Source organism: Populus trichocarpa, chromosome 3 (assembly GCF_000002775.5).
Source record: "Populus trichocarpa isolate Nisqually-1 chromosome 3, P.trichocarpa_v4.1, whole genome shotgun sequence".
NCBI classification, from domain to species: domain Eukaryota; kingdom Viridiplantae; phylum Streptophyta; class Magnoliopsida; order Malpighiales; family Salicaceae; genus Populus; species Populus trichocarpa.
This window is the reverse complement of record NC_037287.2, coordinates 17,090,869-17,101,330: the sequence shown is the minus strand read 5'-3', so window position 1 is coordinate 17,101,330 and position 10,462 is coordinate 17,090,869. Positions and strand designations below refer to the sequence as shown.

Sequence of the window (10,462 nt, the reverse complement as noted above, 5' to 3'; positions counted from 1 at the left end):
TTTTTTACATTAAAATTGTTTCATGTTCTTCCATATTCACCTTTTTCTTTCGTTTATTAATATTATTTCTTATAGATGGATATGCCAATTTGATTTCTACTTTCTATCTGTTTACTGTAAAACTAGCTTTTTATTTGTAATACACGTGTATAAATATTTTACCTCCATTTCTTGGTTTTAATTGACATAGACTTGATGAAAAAAAAAAAGATTGCAGGGATGAATGTAAGACAAAATAAAAATACAGACCACATTAGGAAATCTCAAAGAGTTCAAGTACCAAATATATTGTCGCTAATCGGACAAAGGTGAAGAAAAATAGAAGATATCACTACATAGACGGTTATGCCCCTGGTGTTCATGTTGCCCTAGACCCTTCGACATGAAAGGCCGAGATGTCATAGGTCGAAATCCAACGGCTTATAAGCCTCATTCAGCCCTTTATATTTATCTCAACCAGCCGCTTCGCCATCTCCTTTCTTTCTCGTGCTCTCTGAGGTTTTTCGTCCAGGGTTTCGTATTCCTGCAAAAGAGAAACTCGTTTCAAGGATCAAAATGGTGTGTCACTCTGTAATAATTTCGTTCTTTCTTTGCCATGATCTGCTTTGTCTTTTAACTGATCTGTTTTTTGACTGTTGTTAATGAAAGGTTCTCCAAAACGATATCGATTTGCTTAACCCACCAGCAGAGCTTGAGAAGAGGAAGCACAAGCTCAAGCGTCTTGTTCAGTCCCCCAATTCCTTTTTCATGGTAATTATAAATAATTTTTTCTTCTGTTTATTTTTTTCTGATTATATCGTTAGTTTATGATAATATTTTCATGTAAAAACTTGCAGGATGTGAAGTGCCAGGGTTGCTTCAACATGTAAGTCCTGTCATGACCTTTGTTTATTTTTTCTTGATAATTTTTTTCATAATAACAAGATTTAAGCTTTTATCTGTTTGGATTGAAATATTTTTCTTGATGAATTTTTCATAATAACAAGATTTAAGCTTGTATCTGTTTGGATTGAAAATGGGTAGTATTTGTTTTTTATTTATTTAAATGAATACGTATATGTGCAGAACAACAGTGTTTAGCCACTCCCAAACAGTTGTGGTGTGTGGGAACTGCCAGACAGTGTTGTGCCAACCAACTGGGGGTCGTGCCAAGCTTACAGAGGGATGCTCGTTCAGGAAGAAGAGCGAGTGAAGACAATGATAATTTACTGCCTCTTTATTTCTTCCTGCCCTGTTCGGTAAAATTTTTGGAGTTGTTTCTCAGGCATGATGATGATGAATTGAAAACAGGGGTTTTGATTTTGATGTTTAATCGTCTTAGGTCCTCTATGACTATATGATTTTGGATTTGATGCACTGAGAAATGTTCTCAATATCAATTTAGGTCTATTATTTAGATTTTGAATGATGTTGCTGCCTTTCATTATGTTTCTGTTGATTATGGTCTATGCCTTTTTTGAGGCTTCATGTTTCTACATAATGCTGCATTATGCTTGTCAAGCTTTTATCTTATAATTTATGGAAATTGGTTGATGGTACATTAGGAATGTTATTTAATTTTCCCCTACTATGCTAGCAATAGCTAGGCTCATAGTTTTTTCTGCCACCAGCTTTGATGAGAGCAATGGAGTTCATAATGATCTTGTCCGAGTATTTCTTGATTTTGGAGAATGGGTTTTGAGTTTTATGTATAATGATAGTCAAAGCACCTAGACAAAACGACTATGTACTGTCTTCTATTCCAGCCATTAGAAAGTGTTTTGATTTCTCTAGTTTTCATGCTTTTTTATGACATCTTTTGCATTTTGAATGGATTTCCCATTTTTGGGTGAAGCGAATTTCCTGCCATCGGTAAGGTGTTATACTGGACTTGTGTTTAGCTTTGAGAATGCTTGTATTGATTTGAGATTACTAGGTGAATGCGGTAGTTTGGTAATTTAGGCAAGGAAGAATTGACATGGCATACACATCAATCACACATCCTCATTCTTATAAAATCCACTTGCATATTTAAAAGTTTGACACCATCATTGATTACTTACATTTCTAAGTCTTAGTCTGAAAACATAGTAAACATTGCTGTTATATGTTTGATTTTGGTACAATGTTCTATTGTATTGAAATGGCTTCCACGCGATTTCACGCGATGTTTTGTAGCTGGTAAATTTGTACGGTTATGGGTTAAATTTACTGTGAAGGAGACAACGCTTTAAAATAGGCCTTTGTTTTGTAATGCTTACATGGATCTATGTCTTTTTTAGCAAAATAACAGTTTGGTAAGTTTGGTTCACGTCGAAGAAAAAAAGAGACTTGAAGGTACATGGAAGTTACGTTTATGATATCATCGGGTCTACTAGAAGGATTTTAATTAGCAAATTAAACTATAATGAAGATGTCATTAATGGTGACTGGAGTGGGCTCACCTTAACTATATCAAAGAGGCCATCAGCGCTTGCGTTTCCCTTCTTGCCAATGGATCTCCCAACTATTTTGGAACTCAAACTGAGCCATGTTCTGTAATGGATTCCTGTTTTTCATCTTGGTAGGAACCTTGAGGGCTTTTGTACTCTATGAGTTTGAAGTGTGACTGACCTTATGAAAGTGGTAGAAGTATAAAGATCAGTGTAAATTGTTCAAAAAATTGACACAACTATGATTCGAAGCATGAAATAGTCTTATGAAAAGATGAGTGGATGTCATCTTGAACAATTCGTAGCTGACTGCTCAGGGTTCTGTAGCCATGATTTTGAACAATAGCCTTAATTAGATTTTAAAAAAACTTTTTAAGTATTCTATCCAGTTATTTGTAGCCATCATTCAAGTCTAAACTGTTTGATTCTTGAATTTTATATAAAATTAAAATTAATCATTGATTTATAAAACAATGTTTGCGCCGATGCTTCCCGAATGCAATCCTTAATGCTGCGGGCTTTGTGCAACTTCTTCTGACTGAGAATGTGATTATCTCGTGCTTGTAAATGTGAGTATTATCGCTCTTTATGGCCATGGTTCCCTGGCGATGAATCAAAAGGACAGAAATAAAAGGTAGAAACTTTACACTGATCCCAGCCTCTACTTGATTCTTTTTTCCCTTCTGATCTGAAGATGCAATATTAGACCTTAACTTAGCACGTTTAAGATTTCCGATTTGACTGAAAAATGAGCAGTTAAAATAAGATTAACACGAGTCCTTTGGGTTGGATTGTACCGCACTTTTGCGCTGTAAATCCTATTTCAAAAGATATAACCGCACAGGAGTTTCACCATATGGCAGCAATAATTTTCGAAACAATCATTTTTACAGAAAGCCAAAGTGCCAATATTGTAACACTATTGGTCACACGTACATGTCCAAAGCTACAATCCATGACTACAAATTATGCTGATAAGATGCTTGTTAAGGGACTTAAATGGCTAATTAACTCTGGGGCATCACATAACATCACTTCTGATCTCTTGAACCTTTCCATTTACTCTGAATATGATGATATTGATGCCGTGTATATAACACAATTAAAAAATACAAAGCTCGTCTTGTTACAAAAGAATTTCACTAATGATCTTAACTACACAGAAACATTTTCACATGTTATTAAACTAGCAATAATATAGACTGTTATATCACTTACCATTACTCATAATTAATCTCCGTGTCAACTAGACATGAATAATGCATTTCTTTATGGTAAGCTCACTGAAGCTGTTTACATGAAGCAACCAACAAAATTTATTGACACAGATCATCCATCTCATATTTGTTAACTCAGACAGTCTCTTTATGGTCTTAAACAGACTCGTTGTGCCTGGTATCAAACTCTTAGTCATGGTTTGACTTCATTGGGCTTTCAACAATCTTAAGTAGATCCTTCTTTATTCCTTTATCATAATACAAATCATATTGCATGCTACTTGGTTCATATAGATGATTTAATCATTATAGAAAACTTTAATCCTTTTATTGTCAGGTTCATTTCTTTATTAAGCTAACAATTTAATCTAAAGGATCTTGAGAGTTTGCATATTTTTCTAGGAGTTGAGGTGGTTCATACTATGTCATAATTTTTTTTTATAAGTCATCATTAGTACATTCACGACATATTATCACTATATAACTTGGAAAGAGCTAAATCAGTCCACACATCTCTTTCCATAACATAGGCACTTAGCTTACATGATGGAACTACTGCTGCTGATCCCACATTGTATATAAGTGTTCTTGGTGTCTTACAATATTTGTTACTAACTCAACCATACATTTGCCTTAGTTTATGCATAAGCCCTCTCACACTCATTGACCTAAAATCAGTAGACTACTTCACTATCTCGAAGGGACTCTTTATTGTGGCTTCATCATTGATGTGTTTCATTAATGATTGTTATTGCATATTTTAATGCTGAATGGGCTTGAAATATGGATGGCAGAACCTCCACAATGCTTACATGGTCTTTTTAAGGTTTAACCTAATATCCCGAAGCACAAGAAAGCAACATGTTGTTTCTCATTCTTCAACTGAAGCAGAGTATCATGCTTTAGCTACCACATCTTTTGAGATTGGGTGGTTATCTTTTTTTTAAGGAACTTCATATTCCCATTGAACAATTGCCTCTCATTTTATGTGATAACATTGGAGCAAATCAGTTGAGTCTCAATCCATTTCATTATTATCAGATGAAACTTATTGCCATTGACTTATATTTTGTTGCAAAAGGGCTACCGGATGTTCATCATGTTTCATCACATGATCAAATGGCTAATTTAATGATAAAATCTCACCCTCGATCTCATTTTAAAGCATTTAGATTCAAGATTGGCATTATTAATGGTGAGTCAATCTTGCGAGGACATGTTAAGGATTCTAGTTGTAATGTTCAAAGAAACAGGAAAATATTGGCTATAACATAAACTATATGAAGATATTTAAGTAATCAATAGAGGATTCATCACTCTAGGTGGATTAGAAAAAATATTCTATTTGTTCTCAAATAATATTGATTGTAAAATCCTTAGCCAAAGTATAATGAAATTTAAAAAGAGTTTCAAATCTTATTCAAAGAATTAAGGGCTATAATGCTTAGAACTAAAATGATTTAACAAAGCAGACATATTCTATGTTAAAATATCTAAATCGAAACATTCTTGATGAAGGGATAACAATTACACTGAGAAACAAACTAGTCACTGAAAGGTTAAGTCAAACCACTTATGACTTTTCTAATATTTTGAGGATCATGACAAGTTGCTAAACATTGTATTTGATCTTCAAATACAAATCAATTAATTTTTGAATTGTTAATAAATTAAATTGTTTACTTTATTTAATCTTATTTTATTTAGAATTATGATTTATATCCTGGACAACTTATTAGGGAATCTAATGGGCCATACATATAAGAATTTTTGTTAAAAATTAAAATGGAATGATTAATCAAAGTGTGACTTGATTATAAATAAGTTTTAGAAATTGAAGACCTAAATGTAATTAATACATGTATTACAATTCTAGACATAGAAAAATCAAGTAAGGATTTGGTTAAAAAAATTTCTAAAATTATTTTAAAATAATATATATGATATTATTTAAGGGGAAAATTAGTATTTTGATATTAATAGGGTTTTTAAGTTTTCTTATAAATAAAATATTATGATTCTTATTTTTTTTATAAGAAAAAAAATAAAATACAATACAAAAACACCTAAAACACAAAAAAAAAAAAAAATTAACATAACAAACCTTCTCTTTTATTTGCAGTATCGGCAGACAACATAATTTGCCAACAATCCTTAACGAGAAAGATGATTCCATAAAATAATTTTAATCCTTTTGTTTTCTATGACCGGGTAAATGAAAGGAAATGTCAAAATCATATGATTAAAGAAGCTGCTGTCCTTTTCCAAGTCCTAGTCAGATAGGTACCAAACAACAGCATCATCTAGCAATTTACTAGTAGTGAACAGGGGATAGCAGGCAGAGTTGATTTCTTCCCCTGATTCCTATCCCTATTGTAGTTCAAGTCTAATGAGAATTCAGAAACCGCTATTTCCCTGAAGGAGCATAGCCAGGAATTCCATGTTTTGCAACTTGTCTGATACTTCGAGTCATTCAGTTCTTCAGTTGCCATTATTGACCGCACGGTTACGCACTTTCCCTTTTTAAACACCTCTCTTTCGTTTAGCTTACTTCTCTTATACATCGTCGTTGGTGTCAACCTCAATCTTTTTTATCTATTTTTGCTTGCTACCCACAGATAGTTCTTCCATCACTAAAGGGAAAGGGCAAGGCAAGCATTTTATGCAGTGCTTGAACTTGTTACTCCTGCTAGATTTTTGTCATTTTCTTTGTTTCTATATTTTCTACTGTTAGTAAACCAAGGATACATCATCATGTCTGCTTTGTTAGCAAGAACAGGAAGACACAGACAACGTTACGTGGATCAATTTAGGCTTGTGGCCGGGTACGCAAAACTTTTGATTTAAATTCTGTTCGGTGTTAATTTTCCTAATTCCCGTTTTGTTTTCTTAAGGTTTATTGCATAATCCATAATAAGTCCACAAATGGGAAATTAATGAAAGCTTCACTGCGTATGTCAGCAAGTTCCCTTCTGGGGCTTCTCTGTGTTGAATTTTGTCGTTTCTTAGAAGCGATGTAGTGCTATTATTAAGGTGTAATTAAGCAGATATGTTTCGTTTTACGTAAATTTGTTGGTGATAAACATATTTATAGACCTGGACCCCAAGCATTGACTCTCTGTTTACTCTGCTGTTATACAAGTTTATGGATAAGGAACATTCATTATTATGGAATATGGATAGTCATTACGTGTCCATCTTCTTCATCCAAAATGGCGTGACTCTTGTACAGTGTACAGAGTACAGACAGGATCTATGCTGAGAAAATTGCTCAGATGGCCGTCCATATCATTCTACTATGCTGAGAAAATTGTTCAATAGCTTTTTTGTCTTTGTATACGACACAAATTTTAATAGCTATATTACTTGATATGAATGCTGCTGCTAATTTGATTGCGAAGAATGAATTTCAACATAGAAAAATAAAGTTTTGTTTTTTCAACAAGTTGAATTAATTGCCATTTTTAAGGGAAAACTATCTTTCTGGGACAGCTTCGATATGCTTTTGCGACATTCTTAAGCATGGTGACAGATTCATCCTTCAATTATGAACTTCACGGGACCTGAACAATTTGGAAACTATAGTAACTTTGCTGTAATGTTGTTGACATGATATTGAGAATTGTCTTGGTGGATTACTTGACACATGGAGCGTGATTCTTGTGTTAATCTGCTTTTTACGCAAATGTTAATTCTCAATTTTTGTTTCTACTGATATTTTTATTGAATTGCACTATTCTGATTGCTATGTGAAAACCAGGTGCATTCCCTTCAAACTTGAAAAGAATGTTGAGGATCAAGGCTGCAATGTGGAGGATAGGGTTCTTGTTCTCATGATTTCAACACCAAAACGTGATGATCTTGTGTTCCCAAAAGTATTTATCTTCTTCCTTTCCATGTTCGACAACTGAGATAGAAATTTTTTACTTTTGTAATAGGCATGAACAGTATTGTCAATATAACCTTCAAAGTCATCAATACTGATCTCATCTTTTGATTACCAGGGTGGATGGGAGAATGATGAGACCCTTGATGAAGCTGCATGTCGTGAAGCGATCGAGGAAGCTGGAGTGAAAGGGATACTTGATGTAGGTCTCTTTTCCTTACTTGGGAGAGGCAAAACTCCTGTTTCAAATGCTTTGCTATCAATAACGAACAATATTCGCTTGATTTTCTAAATGGGGTGGTTTAAACATATTTCTATCTAGTTGCTTCTAGCATTTTCAACGAGAACTAAATCGTGAGATTTATTACCATTAAGATTAAGTCCTAATTCCATGTTGCCTTTAGCCTTATCTTGGATGGATGGGATCAGGTAGAATAGAACTTACTTTCCCACCAGCTGGCGTTGAACAATTCAGTTTCATCTGAGACACGAGCTTATTTGGGTAAAAAGAACAACTTGCTGTTAATTTAAAGACAAAACAAATGAATTTCAGGGAGAAGATTTTCCTTGATTTCTCTTTTTTTAAATCAAATTATCTTGTACATGAAATGACCCAAGTGCTGCATATAAATTTCGTACTGTATTACCTAGGCAGAAGTGTATCAACCTGAAAGAGGCATTACTCCTTGCTTAAACTACTAGATTTCAGCTTAAAACTTGAATTCAAAAGACCTGAATGAGGTTGTTTTATGTTCTAAACTTTGTTATTTTTTGGATAAGATTAGACCAGATAATCGATCACGTATGGTTTTCTGGAATCATGTAGAAATAAATGATCGATATCTATTTATTTAGATAGTAGAGAAGTTTGAAATGGAAATCTCACTCCTGACTGGTATATATGCATCCAGGAGGTTATAACTCTTAAGTATGCATCAAAATGAAAGTGTTTCTGCTCATCACAGGAAAATCCATTGGGAGTCTGGGAGTTTCGAAGCAAGAGCAGCCAGAATAGCTGCAGCCTTGCAGGAGGTTGTCGAGGCTATATGTTTGCGCTGCAGGTGACTGAAGAGCTTGACCACTGGCCAGGACAGGCTAGTTACAACAGGAAATGGGTTAGTGCTTCTTGTTTACCTATAATGGAAATATGAGAAATTATCATGGTATCTTATTTATAAGCACATTTGTTTTCATCTGCTAAAGCTGACACTACACGAAGCATTTGAACACTGCCGGTACGATTGGATGAGAGATGCTCTGAAACATTTTCTGACTTCTCTTCTGAGAAGCAAGGACCTTGGTAGAAGAGCAGATCTGGCAAAGATTCATATGATTCCAGTTTCTGATAACGAGGAGGAGAGTGCAATGATGTCACCAAACAACTTGGTAAGACCATCTGGGGTCCAGCACCTTGAGGAGTCCTCTAGTAATTGTGTTGTGCAGGTTTAACGAGTCCTATAAGATTGCCGTTTCCAATTGTACAGATTTCATATTGCTCAAACTGAATGAATAAATCATCTGATATGCATCCATTCACTTCTCGTTTTCGAAAGGCATACGTAAGTTAACAGCCAAACTATATAAAAAGACAAGGAAGAAAAGTAAGGCACAAGAGCTCTTGTCAGACGCAATGGAAATCAGGCATATACGAGTTCAAACACCCAGTCACGTTACTGACCTGTGTGAACTGAATTTCCAAAGTTACTGAAATGCTCTCTTCTTGGTCAGGTTACTTGAGGAGATGATGTCCTATATGAGAAAGTGATTTATAACATATCCAAAACAAAGTAACCTGTCTGTCCTTTAGTGGAAGGAATACCAGTTCTTTCCACTTCTGAATACATATTAAAGACTTTTCCATGCATAGAATTAGAATTTTGAAGGAACCTTTTTTTTGTTGTTGAATATTGATGAAAAGAAACAGAAGGCTGCGCCATAAGTAAAAGTTTAAGAGCTATATCTGCGACGAAAGGTCCTTGTCTATTCTGGATCAGCATAACATGCATACAGCAGCTGTTCAAAAACTAGAAAGGAAGAACTTTTAGCATACAACTATCTCTTTTACATAATGGCTCCCACCAATTCTGTCTGGATAAAGCAGCATGGCTGCAAAGCTAGGAATGCACTTGTGAAAATACGTGACATTTCTATAGGACCGCATTGTTTTTCGAGTTGGTTTTATGTGTATTAAAATGGGACAAAAGGAAGTAGAATGATCTATATAATATGTATGTTTTCTTTGCTTGGATTATGGACTGTCAAAGTTAGAGGAGGAACTTAAATCTTAACCTCTCTTGTTTTGCAAGAACACCAACGAACCAAGTTCACTGAGTGACAGAAAAATAATATGCTCATCTGTCAAGATTTTACTGGATGATACTTGGTTAAGAATCATTTTATCATTGTGAAAACGATTGCTATTGCTTTTAAAGTGTTTTATTTTTTAAATTCAAATGTTGAGACTAACAAATACAAGAATTTATTTTTCTAAATATACTGTGTTAATATGAAACAAATATTTTTAAGTTATTTAAGATGAAATGGGTGTTTAAAATTATAATGCATTGTACTTTTCAAAATAATTTTTGATTTAAAATACATTAAAATAATTTTTTTAGCAGGAAAGAAATATTATATAATATGATTTTGAGTATAAACATGCACTTTATAGCTAAATTAAAAAAAAAATTGAACATATAGGAATCTAATTGAAATAACTTAAAACATAGGGACTAGAATATTTTTTCCAATAAAAACGAAGATTAAAAACTTTCAATACGAGAACTTACATGCAAGAAAACACTAAATATAAGGAGCAAGATGAATTTTTCCAAGAAAGACTAAAAAGAAAATGGTGAAAAACAATATTCAAGCGGGAATGAATGGGTATGGGCCGTGTCTGTCTTGGGTACATGTTTGAAGAATAATTTCTTGGCGGACCGAAGCTT

General features: G+C 33.9%; 2 protein-coding genes across 2 annotated transcripts; both read left to right on the top strand.

Annotated features, from left to right (window-relative positions):
• The first annotated feature begins 391 nt into the window (after nt 1–391).
• Nucleotides 392–1,538, top strand: LOC7496522 (40S ribosomal protein S27-2). The gene is made up of 4 exons (XM_002304598.4): nt 392–558; nt 649–750; nt 837–865; nt 1,066–1,538. The coding sequence occupies exons 1-4, from the start codon at nt 556–558 to the stop codon at nt 1,190–1,192; spliced, it is 261 nt and encodes an 86-aa protein (XP_002304634.3). The 5' UTR covers nt 392–555; the 3' UTR covers nt 1,193–1,538.
• A 4,407-nt stretch (nt 1,539–5,945) lies between these two features.
• LOC7496521 (nudix hydrolase 13, mitochondrial) lies at nt 5,946–9,046 on the top strand. The gene is made up of 5 exons (XM_002304597.3): nt 5,946–6,453; nt 7,389–7,503; nt 7,633–7,716; nt 8,480–8,629; nt 8,718–9,046. The coding sequence occupies exons 1-5, from the start codon at nt 6,383–6,385 to the stop codon at nt 8,961–8,963; spliced, it is 666 nt and encodes a 221-aa protein (XP_002304633.1). The 5' UTR covers nt 5,946–6,382; the 3' UTR covers nt 8,964–9,046.
• Nucleotides 9,047–10,462: the final 1,416 nt, after the last annotated feature.

Bases quoted from the DNA above. Each gene is read 5' to 3' on its own strand.
- LOC7496522 (XM_002304598.4), top strand. The intron at 751-836 runs GTAATTATAAAT...AAAAACTTGCAG, and splicing joins CCCCCAATTCCTTTTTCATG to GATGTGAAGTGCCAGGGTTG. The intron at 866-1,065 runs GTAAGTCCTGTC...GTATATGTGCAG, and splicing joins TGCCAGGGTTGCTTCAACAT to AACAACAGTGTTTAGCCACT.
- LOC7496521 (XM_002304597.3), top strand. From the start codon at position 6,383: ATGTCTGCTTTGTTAGCAAGAACAGGAAGACACAGACAACGTTACGTG. The intron at 7,504-7,632 runs GTATTTATCTTC...TTTGATTACCAG, and splicing joins ATGATCTTGTGTTCCCAAAA to GGTGGATGGGAGAATGATGA. The intron at 8,630-8,717 runs GTTAGTGCTTCT...CATCTGCTAAAG, and splicing joins CTAGTTACAACAGGAAATGG to CTGACACTACACGAAGCATT.